The sequence below is a fragment of the Brassica napus genome, chromosome C5 (assembly GCF_020379485.1).
Source record: "Brassica napus cultivar Da-Ae chromosome C5, Da-Ae, whole genome shotgun sequence".
Taxonomy (NCBI): Eukaryota; Viridiplantae; Streptophyta; class Magnoliopsida; order Brassicales; family Brassicaceae; genus Brassica; species Brassica napus.
The window spans coordinates 331,913-352,608 of record NC_063448.1 but is presented as its reverse complement, the minus strand read 5'-3'; the positions used below and the strand labels follow the sequence as shown (position 1 = coordinate 352,608).

General features: G+C 34.9%; 4 protein-coding genes across 6 annotated transcripts; 2 read left to right on the top strand and 2 right to left on the bottom strand.

Moving 5' to 3' along the window:
* Positions 1-1,357: 1,357 nt before the first annotated feature.
* On the bottom strand, positions 1,358-4,352 carry LOC106401728. Of its 3 annotated transcripts, none has more exons than XM_048759065.1 (5): positions 3,891-4,352; positions 2,279-3,700; positions 2,145-2,205; positions 1,829-2,052; positions 1,358-1,721 (listed from the first exon to the last, which is right to left on the bottom strand). In XM_048759065.1, exons 2-5 carry the CDS (start codon positions 3,646-3,648, stop codon positions 1,658-1,660), a joined length of 1,719 nt encoding a protein of 572 aa, XP_048615022.1. In that variant the 5' UTR covers positions 3,649-3,700; positions 3,891-4,352; the 3' UTR covers positions 1,358-1,657. The 3 variants fall into 3 exon arrangements, with proteins under 3 accessions (XP_048615022.1, XP_013697749.2, XP_013697748.2); XM_013842295.3 differs by having other exon boundaries at positions 2,279-3,755; positions 3,891-4,351; XM_013842294.3 differs by having other exon boundaries at positions 2,279-3,706; positions 3,891-4,341.
* A 2,200-nt stretch (positions 4,353-6,552) lies between these two features.
* On the bottom strand, positions 6,553-8,234 carry LOC106370062 (NDR1/HIN1-like protein 6). The gene is made up of 2 exons (XM_048758529.1): positions 6,975-8,234; positions 6,553-6,871 (listed from the first exon to the last, which is right to left on the bottom strand). Exons 1-2 carry the CDS (start codon positions 7,763-7,765, stop codon positions 6,853-6,855), a joined length of 810 nt encoding a protein of 269 aa, XP_048614486.1. The 5' UTR covers positions 7,766-8,234; the 3' UTR covers positions 6,553-6,852.
* Positions 8,235-8,621: 387 nt separating this feature from the next.
* On the top strand, positions 8,622-11,621 carry LOC106401730 (phosphatidylinositol 4-phosphate 5-kinase 10-like). Its single transcript, XM_048759025.1, has 9 exons — positions 8,622-9,175; positions 9,249-9,411; positions 9,522-9,632; positions 9,741-9,928; positions 10,009-10,100; positions 10,201-10,248; positions 10,332-10,418; positions 10,496-10,634; positions 10,708-11,621. Exons 1-9 carry the CDS (start codon positions 9,033-9,035, stop codon positions 11,012-11,014), a joined length of 1,278 nt encoding a protein of 425 aa, XP_048614982.1. The 5' UTR covers positions 8,622-9,032; the 3' UTR covers positions 11,015-11,621.
* Positions 11,622-14,002: 2,381 nt separating this feature from the next.
* On the top strand, positions 14,003-17,848 carry LOC106395853 (1-aminocyclopropane-1-carboxylate synthase 2-like). The gene is made up of 4 exons (XM_013836219.3): positions 14,003-14,270; positions 14,419-14,550; positions 15,958-16,118; positions 16,515-17,848. The coding sequence occupies exons 1-4, from the start codon at positions 14,091-14,093 to the stop codon at positions 17,530-17,532; spliced, it is 1,491 nt and encodes a 496-aa protein (XP_013691673.2). The 5' UTR covers positions 14,003-14,090; the 3' UTR covers positions 17,533-17,848.
* Positions 17,849-20,696: the final 2,848 nt, after the last annotated feature.

The window sequence follows — 20,696 nt, the reverse complement described above, 5'->3', positions numbered from 1 at the left end:
TAATATAATGATTAGACTTTCTTAATTGTTTTGTAAAGATACTACTAAATAGATAATTGCAAAGCAAATCATATGATTTGTTCCTTTACGCATGATTAAGCCAATGAGATACACGGAGACATGATACCACCACCACCATTAATGATTTCCACTAATTGAAAACATACTTGCAACATCTCATAACGCATTATAAGTATGCCTGAAACGAAATGTATCGACTAAGCAATCTATTAGTATTATTATGAACAACTGTTAAAACTGAAACACATTTGTCTGATAAGTACAAAGTTGTGATATGAGAACAAATGTCATTTGGGAATACATGTTTTCCCCGCCCGGCTCACTGCCTATTTACTTATCCAGAGAGAGTGATCGAGACCAGACCACCATTGATAGAAGAGCTAAAGATAAAGACATGACGCCTTAGATCTGATTATTGTTTTCCAACTTAAAACTTGTTTCACTGCTTAATCAAATAGCCGTAAAAAAAGGGTGTTTAACGTTTAAGTCTTGTTCGAAAATCCTAATAAAAATGTAAATACATCGAATTTATGCATGGTGTGTGGATACAATATGAGGCCCATACTGAATAAATAAGATGTAGATGTTGGACCCCATTGGGTTTTAAATCTTTACATCGTGGACCAGCCTCTTAAATTTGGACATGCGTCAGCTATCTACCGCAATAGCTTTTACTGTGTCTTCTTTATTGAATACGATTCAACCCCTATTCTAAAAATCGGCGGCCTAGGCGCTACGCATCACTTTTCCGCCCCGATTTATGCCAAATCGGTTTAAAAAATCGGATATCCGATTTTTTCCGCCTAGACCGCCTAAATGACCGCCTAGCCGCCTAAATGACCGCCTAGCCGCCTAGGCGGCCGCCTAATTTTTTTTTTTTTTTTTAATTTTTTTTTAGTTTTAATAATATTTTTATTTGTTTATTTGATCTAAAATTTTATAAATATCATTTATATTCATAATTTTGATGAAAATTACACTATATTAAATTTATATATTCTATTTGTGTGTTTTATACAATCATAAACATGAAAATGTATTAATGTTATACACAATTAAAGATTAACATGTTTTATAACATAGTAAACCATCTAAAAATTCCGCCCCGTATAATTTCCGATTAATCCCCGATTTTTTCTTTAGGCGCTAGGCCCAACCCGACCGTCCGACTAGCGCCTACCGCGTTCCAGAACAGGGGATTCAACGGACAGGTACAGCCTATCACGACAGATCTATAAATAATAAAATAGTGAAAGTGATGACTAAAAAAACAGAGTTGATAATTTACTTTATTTGTTGATTGTTATTGATACAGAATAAAAAATGATCCACAAAAAAACAAAACATATCAATTTTTTACATACATCAGAAGATCACAAGAAAATCAGAGTTGTTATCTTTAACCCAGACCGAAAATCACAAACCCGGTTTGGTTTGCTTCCAAAACAAGAAAAGAAAAAAAGAATAAGACTGAAACACTAACATACAAACCCCCAGAAAGAAAGGGAACAGAGGCAAGCTGTGGGGTCAGAAATCAGAATATAACCAACCAACCAAATGATGTGTTGTGTTACATAAAGCACAATTTACATTTCAATCAAATAAGGAAAGATTGAAACAAGAAGAAGAGGCTGAATCAAGTTGATGAAGCTAGGTATCTTGGAACTCTCATGCCAAATCCATGCTTAACCTTCTCAATCCTGATTCACATTTCAACATTTATATCAATGACAAATGAGTTATAAAAATCTCAGAATCAACTTGACATCAATATAAAACTCTATTACAAAGACTTTGTAGTGCTTACGTTGGAGCTAATTTGCCGAGACTCTTAAGTTCCTCACCAGAGTCTCCATCAAGAACTCTTCCCGATATATCAACGATGTAAGAACGGTTCTTGCCTCGAGGAAGACCTCTACTAGCAAGTAACTCGAAATCTCTCTCGTGAAGCTCTCTTCCGTTCACAAACACTCCCGTGTTCCCCGCACCGCAGTTATCTGCCATTGGACGACTAAACTCTTCGATAAATGGCTGCACCAACCAATAATTATTTCCCATTTCTTCATAAAAACATAGAAAATGGAAAGTAAAATAGAAAATTTGTGAGAAAAAAAAGTTCTTACTGGTATGATACCGAGACAAGGGTGTCCCATCACTCCCCAGAATCCAGCACGGTAGTCATACCTAATCAGAAAAAAAACACTTCTCTAACGACTCTGAACCAAAAACAAAATTTGTGTAACCGAAAGAAAGTTACCAGTAGTTGCCAGCTTGAACAGGTCCAGCTTGTTTCTCGGCGCTGATAACCTGATCTTCAGGTATCAGATGCCCATTCACCCAAACCTCTAGCTGCCTATCGTATTGGTCATTATTAGCTACGGTTTTATTGTTTCGGTTTCTACGTCCGCTCTCTTCTTTACTGGCGTTTGAGATCCTCGAATCGTCCTCAGTGTTATTATAGTACCCATTGTAAGAAATATCTGTCTCAGAAGCTAACGATTCTTGTTTGGTGAAGGATACTTGCTTATTGTAACCTAACTGAGCCATTCCATAAGTGAGTGCAGCTCTGTTTACGTTAGAATACTCAAAGAGCTCTAGAAGATTAGAGTTTTCCGGAGGAGGAGCTTTAGCGGCTTTGGCTCTGCGGCGAACAGACTTGACTACCTCTTTTTGTGGTTCACTAGAAACGCTTGATCTTCCTCCTTCGTCATCTGAGTGTTCCTCATCCTTAAGTGGACAATCATCTACCACTGCATTTCTATCTTCAACCTCTACACGAGCTCGGTTAGTCTCCTGAAGAGCAGAAGAAGAAGAAGAGAAAACAAGCTTATTATCAACAATAGTGAAACTGAAGACCTCGGAGCAAGCACCACATTGCAGCTTTTGTTGCTGCTTTGCCTGAGAAAGAAGAAGCTTCTTCCTAGGCAAGTAGAGAAGCTCAAAGCAATTGTGACAAGCTACAAAGGGCGCACCTCCTGCTAGAGGATGGCAACGACGCGAATCAGCAGCAGTTTGAGCATACCCACGAGCAAAAGCACCGCCACCCGTTTCAGAGTTAACTTCACTAGGCCGCCTCGTGTGATGATGGCCTTGAGCACCGCCACCCATTTCAGAGTTAATGTCACTAGGCCACCTCGTGTGATGATGGCCTTGAGCACCACCACCATGGTGCGAAACAGGGACATCAGCGAACCTACTCGGTGTACCAGGAAGGAATCTAGGGTCGTGTAAGTGGGGGTCAAGTATGTCAGGACCAATGTCTACATAATGTCCTTGAGGAGGATAGGGAGGACGAGGCAGCATCTGATTTGGGTAATGACCATACAAGCTTTGATGCATTGGGAAACCATGAGGCGGGTTACTAGGGGAAGGATACATTCCATAAGGAGGATATGGATTGTAATAAGGTGGTGGCTGATGATGTGAGGCTCTTGGTGAATCTTGGCCACGTAGAACGTGGCCTTTTAATGAGTCAAGCTTTCTAAAAAGCTCTGCTTGTTGTTGATCTGCGTATTGAATCGGGATGGTGTTTTGATCCTGGCGATTTCTCCTGGGGGAAGCATCGTCCTCCTCTTTAAACCTTGTTTCTTCTTGGCTTCTGGATGAAGCAGAACCGCTTGTCCTCATCGGATTTTCTAATGTTTCTCCGACAAAAACTATATTGGTTTTGCTTGGTTAACTGCAACTGTAATAAGGATCATTGAATCTGTATCATGTTATCAACAGATTTTATCCTATCTAAAAGCACATATTAGCATTATAGAGCAAATTCTTGTTTATGTGCTAAAAAAAGGTTATCACAGTTTCCATGATTTCTAAGCATATAAATCAAACTAACAAACAAAAGAGAGAGGAAAAATCAAACGCACCTCGAAGAAGAGCAGCAGGAGAAGATGTAGTGCAGAGGGCAATTTCTTGCTCCGGTGAGAGATTCAATCAATCAGATAAGAAGCATTCATTTAGTCTCTTTGACGAATCCATTTTTAATACGAAAATGAAAAAGTAGGATTTGAAACTTTCAGAGGATTTTAAATAATATTTTCTTTTTGAAAAAAAGGACTTTGAGCTGCTGCTGGGATGCTTAAAGGTGGAGAAAACCTTCTTTCTTTCTTTCTTTTCTTGTCCCTTTGCTTCCCTTTTTGTTTACCCTGACTATTGGGAAAGAAAAGATGGAGGGTGGATTTCAAATATCTCCTCCTCTCACTGTAAGACCAGCACCATTGGCATAATTAACTAATAAACTCTACCAACAAAATTTTGAAATGATGGGTGTTACTTCAAGTTGACCTACTGTTAACGTGACGACCAACATAGCATTTTTTTTATAAAACAACTCTTGAGGCAACTTTTTATAAATATTCCGTCTGTTTCAGATTAATTATCGTTGTAGGATAAATTTTTTGTTTTAAAATAAGTGTTATTTTATAATCTCAATGCAAAATTTATTGATTTTATATTTTAATCTATTTTTCAATTGGTTGAAATGTTGTTAGGTGTATTAGTAATGATGTTTTTATTTAGTGAATATATAAAATTAAATATTTTTTTAATTTGTGCGTCGAAGTCTAAAGCGACGAGTAATCAGAAACGGAGCCATATTCATACTCTAAGCGATGAATGATTTACCTTGTAAATGATGCGTATTTAACTATTTATTATTTGTGACTAGTTTAAAAATTAACATGTTGCTCAGGTTAACGATGCCATGTTCTAGGACGTGTTTATATCTTCTAGTATTCCATTCTAGTTTTTTTTGGGTCAGCAACATTCTAGTTCTAAAAAGGTCACAGCTTTGTGTATCGAGTTTAAATAACCAATGCTTAAAATACTAGTTTACTAAAAATTCAAATACTATAGCTGAAAGGAAAAACAAAAACTCAAATACTCTAACATGGACTAGTTATTGCCATCATCTTATATATTAAAACAGAAGTTACAAGCTTGATTCATGTGTGATTTTTTTAAAAAATGGACACTCACTAGAAATTAATTATCATTCATTTATTACTAATAATATAGATTAATAATATATCATTTATAATATAACATCGACTCCTAAAAACCCGGATTGGTTAAAAAACTCACCTTGATTCATGTGTGATATTTTTATTTGGACCATCATTTAAATTTTTTATTAAATGTATTTCCTTAATGCTAATATATAATCTTTTAACTACTTAAATCATAAAATAATTTGATATATTTTAATTTAAAATATAAATATATATATTTAATTTTCTTAACAAATGTGTTGAAAAACATTATAACAATATCTTAATTATCAAAAATTGTATATAAATATTTTCACTAATTTTGTAATTAGTAATGAAATTAATGTTATTATACATTAACTCAGTTATCTTTTACAAAATGAAAAAAATTATATCAAATTTTACTATTTTATAGTTATATCTATCATTTTAAAATAAAACATTGTATTTAACTAAATATGATAAAATTATTTTAAACTGATAAATTAATATATTTTATTTTCTCAAACATTAAAAATTTATGCTAGAAATATAATATGTTGGTAGAATGAGTTAACATTAGTAAATTAGATTATTCATGTATAAAATTAACTTATCTTAAACTTATATATATATATATATATAGTTATTATCCTAAATGAATAAACATAAAAAATATTGATAAAAATAATCTAGCGCTTTGAATTACGGATCATAATAATTGAATAAAAATAATTTTAAAATATATATAATAAAAAATAACCAATATATGTGATGATTTGAAATAATCAATTAACTTACAGAATGAAAACTATCAAATTGTTATATTTAAAATAATTATATATAACCATTTAAATATATAAGTAACTTAAAAAATATATTTTAATTATGTAAAATATATATAAACATGAAAATTAATACCCGCACGATTGTGCGGGTCCAAATCTACTCATTATCTTAAAAAGTTTACAAATGTCTTTTAGTTATTTCAATTTTTGTATATATGTATGGGTGACAATGACATTTGCAAAAGAAAAACACAAAGCTGACATTGACGCTGAATAACAAATATTATAGCTGTCGAGTGATTTTTATACAAGTCAGTACTTTAATATTATATATACTCCACTTGCTTACAAGCATGGGTGAGGTTTGACAAATCTGTTTTAAAGAATTTGGTCTAGAACTTATCCTAAAAATAACTATGTTTTCGAATGTTTGAATGATTATTGCATTGTATTGAAGAGAAGACATTTAAAAGAATAAAAAAACAAGATTGCTCACACTCGCCAACAACATAAAAGCCAAATTCTTAAGAGTATGAGTTATTTTTCTGGTTTCCTCTGCCGTTAATGGTGGTTTATCGATGCAAAAATGACGGAACGGCGGCTGTTTATACGATCATTAATCTGGCGGAGGAAGCGAATTTGGCGAGATCAAGTCCCTGGCTAATCGCTGGGCTCGTTGCTGGTGAAATGTAACTCTTCACCTTCTCCTTCACTTGTTTTCGTTTGTTATGGTTATAGTTGGATTTATGTACCAGGATTTAACATGTGTATGATTAGTGTAAATAACTGCTGTTTGATATCATAGATATACCAAATTTTTAGTTACCGGGATAAATCACATTGATGACAGTACTTTCACCAATCAAAAGAACAAACAATTTGGTACTCTAAATGCCCAAAACATAACACAAGCGACAACCATTGAATGATCAATAGGTATATGTATAACACATATATATTTGTAACGAATTGAAACTGAACTAGAAATAGAAACATTGCTGAAAAAATAGTATTTGATAGCTCTTATGGTTTCTGACAAGTCCTTTGAGGCTTAGCCAAACCACACCGTTCTCTCATGACCGCAACTTAATCCTGCAATTATCAAATGGCTATATGATCAATATTCTACACATATATAATTTTATGCATAACGCTTCATATCCTTTAAAATGCTTGATTTCATATTGATACGTACCATTTCAACACTGTGATAGTGCATTTGGCCATTTGCGAATCAAGCGTTTGTAATCTAACACCACCGCATTTGAGACTAACGCCCACAGTAACAATCCTGCGACTGCCCACAGCCAATCCAACCTTCGTCTTAGCCGACACCTTCACCAGCAACTTTTTACTCTTCAGCTCTGCCCGTAGCCTCTTCGCCGTCGGATCATCCACCTGTTGTGTCCTCACTCTCGTCCTGATGATCACTGCCGTCCGATTCCCTGGCTTCTGAACAAAGCCTTTGACTTTGGTTGACCCCAAATTGGTCTCAAAGTCTTTCTCTCCGAGGATCACCGCCACGTCAGCATCTCCGTAGAAAAGCCCCAGCTTACCGTTAGGGTTTCTGAAGTCGAGCATCGTCGCCGCGTCCGCCGTCAGAAACGACCAACCGTCGTCGGTTTTTCCGCTAGAAAAGTTGAAGCTGCTGGTTCTGAAAGAGGCAAGGCGGACCACGGGGAGTTTAGGGCTGTACCAAAGGAAAAAAACAGCGCCGGCGATGAGGAGGAGGAGAAGAATCACGGCGAGGAATATACAGAAGCAACAGCAGAAAACGCGGCAGCGGCTCCAGCGACGTTTCTTCTCGGGGTAGAGTGACACCGGATGGATAGGCCTCGGCCGACGGCGTGGATGCGGTGCTGTTCCCGACGGCGGTTCCGTTGTTGGTGGGTTCTGCTCATCACGGAACCCTGGAGGTTTCTGGAGTACCGGTTTTAACGGTTTCTCCGCCGCCATTTCCTCATCGGTTGGCCGCTTTTGGTCCATGTTAACCCTAACTAATTAATTAGGTTTTCAATAACTGAAATTTATAAGAAGTATTCAAAAACTGGCATATTTATGATGAATCAGTAATTTTAGATTCTTTCATTAAAATATAACTTGATTCAAGAAAGAACATATCACATGATTAATAAGGAACTGCACCCACGTTGTAACTAACTTCTACGTGCGTGCCGTTCGGCTTTTTGGAATGCAAACTGATTGGCGTTTACTATCCAAGCTTGTTTCCCTGTACTATACGTAAGTGTCTCCGCAATGATACATTTTATGGACCGGCCGTTGCTAGGTAAGATAGTGGCCACCATGTATATATGAAGGTATACAGCTCGTATCTTTGACCTTGTCTAATTATTTATCTGCAGCTCTGGCTGGCTAAAATGTAACTGTATGAGTGTCTAAAATAAAGTTTAATCAAAAGAAAATATATGCTTTTATTGAACGAAACTAAAAATTTATTGGGTGAATTAAATCGTCCGTTGGACATTGGCATGGAATCATAGAAATAAACTTTGGCTTTAAGAATCACTTAAAATACATTATCTGTGTGTGTTGTCATCATCTATATATGACATGAAATATATTTATAGAAAATGGTGGATCTTCTCGTCCGTAAATGAAAGTCAGTCATCGTCGTCACGTTTATAAACGTGAGGGAAGCACGTCGACGATGTTCACATGTTCAAGGGCCCAGGTTGATGAACACGATAAGTCTATAGAGTGTAACCTATAATTGGGCCGTGATATGGACATGGGCCTTAAAGTATATATCTAGAAAAAGTAAGAAAAAGAGTAATTAAAATGGTTAACAAACAGAAAAACAAACAGAACGCGGGAACTTGGTTGCGAACAGATGAAAATGAGTTGGATCATCGAGGGGCGAACTTCAACGGCCAAATTTGGCATATACCATTCCTTCTTTATTTTTCCATCTCAACAAGAAAAACAAAAAGTCTCTCGTTTTTCTTCTTTCTCCTCTTTTTGTTTACAGCTCCTAAGCGACAGGTATCATAATATCTTCCTCCTCTTGTTTTCTTCTTCTTTTTCTACGTGGTTTTTCTCGTAGGTTATTTGAATAAGATTTTGATAATTTTTTTGTGTTGGTATGAATCAATTATTAGATTATCTCTGAGAATTTCGAATTCTAGGGTTTGTTTTCCTGGGTCGACATAGGGTTCTAGGGGGGGGGGGAGCATCACACAAAGATGTGGGATTGAAATCTCCTTGTGGAAGTTGAGGGAGGGGGGAGAGAGAAATGAGTACAAGGGAGATAACAGCCAAGGACGTGAAAGCCACAGAGAAGAACCGGGTTCGATACTCTTCAAAGCACATTAAACATCTTCCACCTGGAACCATTACTGAGTTTGTATGGAAGGATTATTGTCCCTTGGGATTCAGGTAATCTATTCATTACATGTCATGCTCTCAAGTTGTTTAGAGCAGCCAGCGAGATATTATTATACTTTTGTAGACTTGTGCAAGAGCTTGAGGATATTAACCATGCTGAATACTTGAAATCCGTATGCAATGATGAGACGTTAAGGAAGCTTTCTACTGGGAAAGTTGGTAATATGTTTCTTCTCTGCAAAGATGACCGCTTTCTTATTAAGATTCTTCGCAAATCCGAAATCAAGGTACCTACTACTTTGCTAATTTCTTTTATTAAGATTTTGTCTTATTTTCGAGCCATCTCAATCCTTTTTTTTTGTTTGTTTCTATTCTGTGGATAAATCATTCCATGTAGGTGATACTAGAGATGTTGCCTGGCTACTACCAACATATTCATAAATACAGGTCAACCTTGTTGTCCAAGAACTATGGAGCTCATTCTCTCAAACCTGTTGGAGGTGTTAAGGTATCAAATAAATATTAAAAACTATCAAGTGAAGTGTGATATTGCAATTGAAATATTTTCTATCATCTGATTTTTTTAATATCAATCTACTGTTTTCTCCTTGAGCAGACATATTTCGTGGTCATGTCAAACATACTACAGTCAGATGTTTTTATGAACAAGGTCTATGATCTAAAGGGTTCATCACAAGGCCGAACTAACAAGAAGATCAAAGTCAGAGATAAAACCATACTTAAAGATATAGACCTTGATTTTCATTTCTATGTTGATTCCTTGGCAAGGCACCGCCTCCTCAAGTGAGTCTTTTCCTTTCTTTCTATCTTCATTCTTGTCCCAGAGAATGATTTTAGATGCTCACCATATTCCCTTTGCGCAGGCAAACAAAGCTAGACTGTGAGCTTTTGGAAGATGAAGGGATAATGGATTATAGCTTAATGCTTGGTTTACAAGTTAAAGGTTCATGTCAAGGTAGAGTGAAATTAAAGCATCTCATGTCTCTCTTCTCGTAAATGAAAAGACATTTCTTATAGCTTATATTAATCGTTTTATGTGATCAACTGTCATACAGGCTCAACTGATGGATTAATCCCTGTATACGATAGCTTCACATCACTAGGTTAAATATCCCTCCCATGTTTTACCGTAATTCACTAGGAAAGGATAAATAAAATTGTATATACGTTTTGGTCAATCTCGCAGGCTCTGTTGACAGCAGTAAGTTTATGAAGACAGCTACGAACTCTCCAGATAGTTCTTCAACAATGTATTCATGCACTCCGAGCAGAGGTGATTTTATATCCGTTCATAAATGATCATATATTTAAATACTATAAGAAATGTTCATATTTTCATTTGATACACAGACTCAATTGATAGCGAGGACTCAGTGAATGTACAATCCGTAGCAAGCATGTGCCCTAGTCCAGCACCAACCAACGCTTCTGATTCTCCACAAGGAAGCATTGTCTACAAAACAAGACCCACCAACATCTTCCAAAACAGGTAACCAGTCTCTGAGAATTTCTTGCTCTTTTGCTCAATACCAACTATGTGTGAAAAATGGGTTTTCTTGCAGCTCAAGCACAAACTTCGGTATGAGGATACCTGGAAGAGCACGAAGGGTGGGGAGAGGAGAATCATTAGGGAGTGTGGTGGGGAAGAACGTTAAAGGAGGGGGAGAGGAATGGTACGACGTTATATTGTACCTTGGGATTATAGACATTTTCCAAGACTATGGTGTGAGGAAACGCATTGAACATTGTTACAAGTCTATTCAACACAGCTCTAAGACTATCTCAGCCGTCCATCCCAAGATCTACTCTTCTCGTTTTCAAGACTTCGTCTCTCAGATCTTCTTACCAGACGAAGACCTTTCTAATTGACATTAACTACCATGTCTTAATCTTTCTACTTAAAGTTTGTTTATGAAGCAAAAACAACCCGCACAACTTTTATTTACTTTGACATACAAGGCTCGAATTTTTTAATTAATTATTTATCAGACGTTATGTCAAGTTAAAGGAATCTGTATGAAACAAAAGCCTAAAATCGACCCAATATTAAGGAAATTAAATAGATATGGGTGGTGCAAGCATGACCACGTGCTAAAAGATTTTAGTGTTAAGGAGAAGGAAGAAGCGTGTCCAATTAGCCGACAGCTGAGGAATGAAAAGCTGAGTTGGCATCTATGTGAACAAGTCAAACCTCCGCCTCGCATGTTTGTGAGTTATTTGACTTATTCACCATTCAAAAGTTTGCTTTACTTTTATTAATACTAACAATTACTACTATAAATAATCCAACTCCGCAAATAACCTAAACACATTTACACTTTACACTGCTATTAACTATTTTTTGGCTTTAACAATTTCAATTGCACATGCCAGATTTCATGACTAATAGTATATACTTTATGACTAAAAATTAAAAAAAGATACACTTTTGTTTTGCAAATTATAAAACCAGTTCTTATTACTATGGGCATGTATAAGAAAAAACAATTAATCTAACACGTCTACGTGTGCATAAGAATAACCTCAGACAAATATTTGTTAAGGAATATATACCTAATACACTACACGAACTATATTTTATATTTAAAATTGATATTAAGTGAATCAAGAAATAGAAATGATATCAAATTTGGAATGATATATTACCAAATCAAACTGCCGAAAGCAATCTGTTGGTGTCGGTAGCTGTCGGGCATATAGAATAGAAAGATGATCGAATGCCGTGTTTTTAGTACACTTTGTTTCTCTTCTTTCTTTATTTTATACAGACAACCCCCTTTTTTTTAACTATATCCCGTTTATAAATAGATTGCCTCGGAAAAACATATGTGAGTGTGAAAAACGGGATTTATAAATAAGTCTTCACAGATACATAAGAGTATATTCACAAACTAATATGTTTTACATAAATATAGGACAGTTTTGGTTATTTCCACAAGACATACGTCTGATCTTAGAACAATGGGTTCCTGGTTTTTGTTTGAAAAGTGTTAGAAATAACAACTCCTAATGTTGACCTAAAAGAATAGTTCCAAATAGGAAAACCCATTAAAAAAAATTGCTTAAAAACCCATAGAAGTTGATACATTTGGTTTATATTATTGAGATTTCATGTCTCCCTGTAATTGATTTTCCCAGCCATGCCTGCTTTAAAAAAATTTCTAAATTATTATGACATTAATATAAGCAGAGAAAAAAATCAGATTTTAATACTTTACTTAGTATCTTTAGTCCAAAGACATCAATAAACTGAGGTTAATAAAGACCTTTGTGTTCAAAGAAAAGGATTATAAAAATGAAAGAATTTTGACTTCCAAATTACCACGAGTCTACGTGGGGTCTGTTCACGTGGTCTTCTCGGGAGAATTTTGCGGCGTGAAGTGCAAGTAAATTCACGGAATGCATGCGTTCGATACGACTAAGAGCATCTTTATCCGAAAAAAAATAAAATAAAATAAAAAATTAATCAATCGCAGACCAACACGTGTCAGTGGGGTCTGCGAACAGTACAAAAATCGAAAAAACAATGTTTTTTATTTTGCACACGGAAGAGCCGAGTCTTATGCTTTTTGTAAGGGCCCAGACCATAATTTTTTTTAAAAACCCCACTTTTTATCGGCGATAAAGATCTTCTAAAGGGTCTAACCACAAATTTTATATCATATCATATTGAGGCTTCGAATATTTACAGCCGCCCGGTCCCGCACCGCAGTTAACGGTAACAAAAATCTCTACATATATCATATATCTATACGTTTTTATAACTGTTAAAATCGTACCGCAGTTGAATCGCTTGTCCCGCACCGTTCAAACCGCTCACCCATTCGGAGCCTGATTATTATCCCTCATGCAGTATAGTACTCTAAATATCAAATACGTATATTAGCCAAGTGTAACGGTCATATTTATGAAAACAAGTGAATATATGCTCAGTAAAAAATAAAAGAAGAGCCAAATCAGACGGGTAAAACCATTTTTACAAACACCATCGAATAAAACTCTCGCTCATATATCTTTTGATACGAAATTCAAGTTAAGGACCATCATTTCATAATCTGGTAACATTTTTGGTGGTAACTAACTTAAATCATCTGTTATAAAAACAACGTTTAAATTTAAATTCTACAACGCTAAAAAATTAATCAGCAGAAAATGTCGAGGTAAAACTTTGGAATTATGTGGTCGATGTATATACATGTGCACGTTACATGCCAAATGTTCATTAAATAATTTAGAATGTGAGAAAATTCTCTCTACTTTTGAGTCTTGAATTATCAGTCTTATACATGTTTTCATAATTTTCTTCTCTTTCTTGTACGCCATCAAATATTCTTCTCTAAGTTTCATGCATGACTTCGTAGTCATAAGAAGCTGCTTAGAAATAGCCTTCGGTTTAACTCAGTACACGTGTAACTTCTACCACTATTTCCCAACGGAATTTAATAATTCAACGGAAAGCAATGCGAAACTATTAAAATACGAGTATACGACTACCTAATTACATACTAATATATAGGAAACCACATTCGAAAGTATTTCGTGTACTGCATTCGAAGTATGATGTTCGTTTTAACTTGTAATATGTTAGATGTTATTGTTTTAGACAATGGAGGTTGACCGTAGCAAAATTACTGAAACACAACCACTTCGGTATATTGTAAAAAATCACATTTTGAAAATATAAACAGCATTGTTTTGGGTGGGAGAATCTTCCTTGACATTGTTCAGTTGTTTCATCAAATCCGAACTCTTCTTTTTTTTTGGGGGGGGGGACCCCATATCAACTTTATTTGGTCTCCTCACTGTTTTCAACCTAGATCCTATATATAAACCATATACTCATGCACCAATTAGTACAAACACCACAAAACCAGTTATACGATCAATATTAATACTTAGAAGAAGCAAAAAAACTGCAGGAAAGAAGCGAGAATAGAAACAACAAATGGGTTCTCTGAAAAAGAGTGGCGGTGTAAACGGTGCTATTTTGTCGAGGATAGCGACCAACGACCAGCACGGAGAAAACTCAGAGTATTTTCATGGATGGAAATCTTACGACAAAGATCCTTTTCATCTTTCTCGAAATCCCCACGGGGTTATCCAAATGGGTCTTGCAGAGAATCAGGTATATCCATATATATTACAAATCAAATAATAAACCAATAAAGCATTACACGTTTACGCCCTTGTGTATAAAACTCTTGTGTATGATTAATGTGACCTTTTTTTTATATACATCATTTAACACAACTTTGTTTCTATAAATTACACAGCTTTGTTTAGACCTGATCAAAGAGTGGATCAAAGAGAACCCAAAAGCTTCTGTTTGCACCCCTGAGGGTGTTCATCAATTCAGCGACATCGCTAATTTCCAAGACTATCATGGCCTTAAAGAGTTCAGACAGGTATTTAGACTTAATTATGTCTTGTAATTAGTACATATTTTAGGTTAACATACGTACGCCCGCACCATGGTTTGTTCAGATATCGACAAAATAACCAGTTTGGACAAATATTTCACACATACAATCTTAAGGATCTCTTATATATTAAAAAATAAACATTGTAATAAATGTATTTATATTATAATAGACACGTGACAGCTTCACAATGATTTGATAATAAATATGCTAACGCGTTCACATTATATTCATAAATATGTTCACACTATGTATTTTGCGTTTTTTTAATATAAAACTCACATACATGGTTCCAATAAAACTCTGTATTTTTTTGTTCGAATAAAAATAGATAACGAATCAAAAGCCAAACTATATATATATATATATATATATATATGTATATTATTTTTATTGTTTACGGATAAAGCTGATTCGTTATCCGTTTTGATTTGAACAAAAAAATCTGGATATCCGCAACTCTACGAAACAAATCAAATACTAAAATACAATATCCAAAAAGAAGCAAATCACAAATACCAATATTTTTAGGAACATATATCTAATTTGATTTGTTATATGCATATATATACATATATGTAAGGAATTATATATATATATACGTTATATATATTATATTTTATACATTTATATATTTGTAAACTAGTTTTATATATTTTTTACATACACATACATGTGCACCTTGATGTGAGCATTTTGTAACTAAATATTCACCACAACTGAAGTATCTAATATTTTTGAAAGTTGAAATATTTTTTCTTAACACTTCTTTCACTACCGACCAAATTGTAGTAAAATGATTTGTCTTAATAATTTTTTTTTCTTTTTCTTAAACTATTATCTGTTTAGAAATTATAATATGAAACTATTGGTTCGACATGACGACTATCTAAAATTCATAACATGAAAATAAACAAATAATATTAATTTTTAGTTTTTACCGGAAAAACCAAAAAATAAAACATATTAACCGAATAAAATAAAATGAATATTAATTTAAAATAATAGTTATATTTTAGAAGATTAAAAACAAAAACAAAACTTAAAACCAAACCAATATCCAGATTAAACAGAATTAATGTCTTTTTATTAAAAATAACGAAACTAATAATCACATTCCGAGCCTTGCGCGGGATATTACCTAGTAATATAGTTACTCTTGAAAACTTAAAAATATATTTTTTCAGTAAATTCCCTTGCTGTTTTAATTCGGTTTTGTCCATGGTTTGTTCAAATATCGACAAAATAACCAGTTTGGACAAATATTTCACATTTGGCATTTAAACATCAGTAGATATGTAATGCATAGGATAAAGAAATCTAGTTTTGATATGTTTGGTAGATAAAAGATAGCTTAATATAATTTATTTAACCGAACTTTTCAAATTGAAGGCAATTGCACATTTCATGGGAAAGGCTAGAGGTGGAAGAGTAACGTTTGATCCGGAGAGGATAGTGATGAGTGGCGGGGCGACCGGAGCCAATGAAACGATTATGTTCTGCCTCGCCGATCCAGGCGATGTTTTTCTTGTTCCCTCTCCTTATTATGCGGCGTAAGTATTTTCATATTTTGACAATATATATTAATTATGAACATTTTAAAGTAATGTTTTTAATATGTTTTAAATTTTCAAAATTATTGACCGGAAATTGTTAAAATGCTATTTTTTGTAAAATAAGGAAAAAGTGTTTATGATTATGGATAGTGTGAACAGGTTTTAAAGAAAAGAGAGAAAAAAGTTAGGGGAAATTTCATGAATGTAACACTCATATACTTTTGGTTTTGGGTTAACAAATTTCAAATCAAAATGTGTTAATAGTATTAGTATCAAGTTTTGACTCTCTTTTCTACTTTTGACACACGTGTAAGGTATATCAACTAAATTCGGTGGTCTTGATTCAACGAGTAAGCTCACAGACAAGCATTAAATCCTTTTTTCCTTTTACAGATTTGATAGAGACTTGAGGTGGCGTACAGGTGTCGAGATAGTCCCGGTTCACTGTTCCAGCTCCAACAACTTCAAATTAACCGTCGAGGCCGTGGAATGGGCCTACAAAAAAGCTGTAGAGTCCAACAAGAATGTCAAAGGCCTACTCTTCACCAACCCATCAAATCCGCTCGGTACAATCTTAGACAAGGACACACTTAAGAACTTAGTCCGATTCGTCACGAAAAAGAACATTCACCTAGTCGTTGACGAGATCTACGCTGCCACCGTCTTTGCTGGAGAAAATTTTGTGAGCGTCGCTGAGGTGGTCAAAGACTCCGAAGTCAACGCTGACTTGATTCACATTGTTTATAGTCTCTCGAAAGACATGGGACTTCCCGGTTTTAGAGTTGGTATAGTGTATTCTTACAACGACTCGGTTGTGTCATGCGCAAGAAAGATGTCGAGTTTCGGACTAGTTTCGTCGCAGACACAGTTCATGCTTGCTTCGATGTTGTCGGATGATAGTTTCGTGGACAATTTCCTCATGGAAAGTTCAAAAAGATTAGGGATAAGGCATGGTGTTTTTACCCTAGGGCTCAAGAAAGCAGGTATTAATTGCTTGATAAGCACTGCAGGTTTATTCGTGTGGATGGATCTGAGACATCTACTGAGAGTTCGTAACTCGTTTGAATCCGAGATCGAGCTTTGGCATATAATCATCGACAAAGTGAAGCTCAATGTTTCGCCAGGCTCTTCCTTCCAGTGCACGGAACCTGGCTGGTTTAGGGTTTGCTTTGCAAACATGGATGATGATACTCTCCATGTGGCGCTTCTACGGATCCAAGATTTTGTGTCCAAGAATAGCAACAAGACCGCTGAGAAAGCATCGGATAATGATCAGGTAATTCAGAACAACAATGCTAAGAAGCAGAAATGGAAGCAGAGCAATCTCCGACTGAGTTTCCGACGACTTTACGAGGATGGACTCTCTTCGCCGGGGATAATGTCACCACATTCACCTCTTCTCCGAACATAAAACCATAAGGCTGGACGCTTGAGCAATTGGATGAACTCGTCACCCCAAGTGTTAATTGATCTTTACTTAGTAAGTCGTTAAGCTTATGTTTTTTATGACTACAAGCTTTTTTTCTGGGGGTCAAATGGTAACTTTTAAGATTTGTGTGCTTAGTTTCTTGCTGTCTTTTTTTTTCTTACTCAGGATTTGATCCATGGATTATCCTAGTAGTGCTTGTATGTAGTAGTTGTCCTTTTGGAAGGTTTTCTTGAATTGTTGTGTGTAATAAATGAAATATTTATACTTTTATAATCTATAATTGGGATTCTACAGTTTATTAGTTGGGGAGGTTGATATGTACGCAATGGAGGATTTGTTAAGCTAATTATTCGATTTTTCTAGAACCATGTTTAGTTGTTCGCCCAATACCTCACACATGCATGCCACCATGCCTATTCTTTTTTAAAACAATTATTAAATGTACTTAATCCTGAACATTCTATATAATTGTGCCTTAGCCAATATATAATACGGTGGGCGCTGAAAGTTTCATCAGCAGTTTAGCTGCACCATACATGATAAAAACCAAATTATTAAAATCGTTACAAAGTGACAAATTTGGTAAGAATGTTCAGCTATCAAACATGGTGACATCTCTAATGATTAAGCGTCAGCTTGAATGAAACAAAAGATATGATTCAGCTTTTTTGGTAAACTATAAGCTAGTAGTTGTCGATTTCATAAATCTCAGATTAGGAAAGTTATTAAGCTGACGAAACCATATTTATACCACACATATGTGTTTGTGTTTATTACTTTATTTATATGCTATTAACACTTGGTACGTAAGCGGTGAAGACAGGGCGTGCTTTGGTCCTGCTCTTGGCTGATATTGATACGGTTCATACACGTATTAATCTCCCGAATGAAATTTCAAAATGACAACCCGGTAGTCTGATACTCTGATTCATCTATTTCACAGTAAGAAAAATATAATAAATTACTTTATTAATGATCACACAAAGTTTTTTTTTTTCTGGTAATCATCAAAATAAAATTATAAGATAACCCAAGATTCAGTAAGAAAAAAAAAGACAACCCAAGATTTGATCTAACCATATGCTATAATGCATAATAAAATTATAAGACAAACCCAAGATTTGATCTAATCTACAAACGTATCGCTGTTGTGTCATTGCCCGAATTCTCGCTATAATGCATAATTTTCTTATTGTTTAATATATGACAAAATTATTGTGACAACCCATCCCGCGACTTAGACTCACAGTTTTACTGGACACCAACACTAATTTTTTACATGTAAACTTTTACTAATTTTCCTATGTAGGTTATTGATGCGCTTGGCGTTTCTCGAACCCAAAACTTTATCTTTTAACTATATTCTCACAAGACGAGTTGTTACCACTTGATATGCACTTATAACGTCCCGACCGTCCACGGCTAATGGGTCTTCCACGTTCGTTTCCTCAGCCTGTGGGCCTCATCCCGTTCCAACGGTCGATGCGTAAATTTTCCAAAGACTCGAAATCATTGTTTACTGGCCCTGCAATTACCACTCGACTTTTTCTCGTAATTTGGCCTCACTTGCACGATATCGCGAATCACTTTCCGATAAGTCACCCATCCTTCCACTACTCTAGCTTAAGCACATTTAATTTTGAAATTCTAAACGGATGTGTGACGGAAAAGTAAGTCAACTTTGGTGATATAGATAGTCAAATCAATTTTCTTAAGCCTTTTCATATATCACAACACGGGATGTTATAATTCAACCCCTCTCAAAGAACGCAACATCCTTGTTGCGCCCCACAACATCCTTGTTGCGCCCCCACAACATCTTTGTTGCGCCCCACAACATCCTTGTTGCGCTCCACAACATCTTTGTTGCGCTTCACAACATATCTCAAAACTTTTTTTTCAGGTAATAATCAAAATGGCTAATCAGCTCTAATACCACTTATAACGTCCGACCGTCCACGACTAATAGACCTCTCACGCCCGCTCTCTCGGCATGTGGACCCATCCAGTTCCAACAGTCTGTGCGTAAATTTTTCAAAAGCTTGACATCATTTTTTACTTGCCTTCCAATCACCATCCGATTTTTTCTCGTGCTTTAGCCTCACTTGCACGATATTGCAAATCACTTTCCGATAGATCATCCATCGTTCCACTGCTCCAGCTTAACCACACTTAATTCTGGAGTTTTAAATGAATGTGTGACGAAAAATGTAACTCAACTTTGATGACATAGATAGTCAAATTTATTTTTTAAAACTTTTTTATATATCACATCGGGATGTTACAATTATCAAATTCGATATTTTTGGAAAATGATTCAATCCTTTTCATTAAGAATAATATGTTTCTAGATAAGTGTATGTATCTCTGTCCATTTACAATCATCAACATTATTTTACGGAAAAAATGAACATTATTTTACGGAAGATAACGACGTAATTATATTTATTTGTTTCGTAGAAATACTGACATGGGCATACGTTTTTTTTTTTCCTTTGTAGTGAATAAATCATATTAGATTCACGGAAGTTTACTTTGTCATGTATTTTGCTCTAAGCCTCTGACCCATAATAATTTATATCAATAATAATAATAATATAATGATAATGATAAAATAGCCGAAGTTTTTATTTGATTTTTCACATGCACATTTTAGGTGGCTACCAACCCAAAAGCTTTCACAATTGCATTTGGTTTCAAGTTGAGCCAACTTGTTAAATGACATTTACAATGCTTTTTTGGTTATGTGAAGACTATATTATTCAATCTATTGAAAATGTGGTCTACTTTTAGGTGTTGTTAGAAAAAAAAGAGTCAAAACTTTAAATTTGATCGAAACAAAAGTAAAATTTTTAAGAAAAAGAAAATCTAGAATCATATCTTCGTTTTTACATTTCTAAAAGTGACTCATCAGATGGTAATGAAGGCCATGCCCTTTCGCTTCGTGCAAAACAGAAGTAATTATAAATTAACAAATTGATCACATCATATTTACAGCTAAATGTTATAAGCCGCCCAACAACATTTATGCACCTGAACGTACACCCACATACGTTTTAAATATAATGGCTCCAATACATATTTTCTGTTTTGCAAATCTAATAATTATAAACATTTTTTTTGTTGAAGAATTTTCGTGAATTATC

What these genes read in the sequence shown, in the direction of transcription:
- LOC106401730 (XM_048759025.1), top strand. Translation starts at nt 9,033, where the DNA reads ATGAGTACAAGGGAGATAACAGCCAAGGACGTGAAAGCCACAGAGAAG. An exon ending in GCAAGGCACCGCCTCCTCAA is followed by an intron (nt 9,929 to 10,008) that starts GTGAGTCTTTTC and finishes CCCTTTGCGCAG; the next exon opens with GCAAACAAAGCTAGACTGTG. An exon ending in TTCATGCACTCCGAGCAGAG is followed by an intron (nt 10,419 to 10,495) that starts GTGATTTTATAT and finishes TTTGATACACAG; the next exon opens with ACTCAATTGATAGCGAGGAC.
- LOC106370062 (XM_048758529.1), bottom strand. Translation starts at nt 7,765, where the DNA reads ATGGACCAAAAGCGGCCAACCGATGAGGAAATGGCGGCGGAGAAACCG.
- LOC106401728 (XM_048759065.1), bottom strand. Translation starts at nt 3,648, where the DNA reads ATGAGGACAAGCGGTTCTGCTTCATCCAGAAGCCAAGAAGAAACAAGG. An exon ending in GTTCAAGCTGGCAACTACTG is followed by an intron (nt 2,206 to 2,278) that starts GTAACTTTCTTT and finishes TTTTCTGATTAG; the next exon opens with GTATGACTACCGTGCTGGAT. An exon ending in CTTGTCTCGGTATCATACCA is followed by an intron (nt 2,053 to 2,144) that starts GTAAGAACTTTT and finishes TGGTTGGTGCAG; the next exon opens with CCATTTATCGAAGAGTTTAG.
- LOC106395853 (XM_013836219.3), top strand. Translation starts at nt 14,091, where the DNA reads ATGGGTTCTCTGAAAAAGAGTGGCGGTGTAAACGGTGCTATTTTGTCG. An exon ending in GCCTTAAAGAGTTCAGACAG is followed by an intron (nt 14,551 to 15,957) that starts GTATTTAGACTT and finishes TTCAAATTGAAG; the next exon opens with GCAATTGCACATTTCATGGG. An exon ending in CCCTCTCCTTATTATGCGGC is followed by an intron (nt 16,119 to 16,514) that starts GTAAGTATTTTC and finishes TTCCTTTTACAG; the next exon opens with ATTTGATAGAGACTTGAGGT.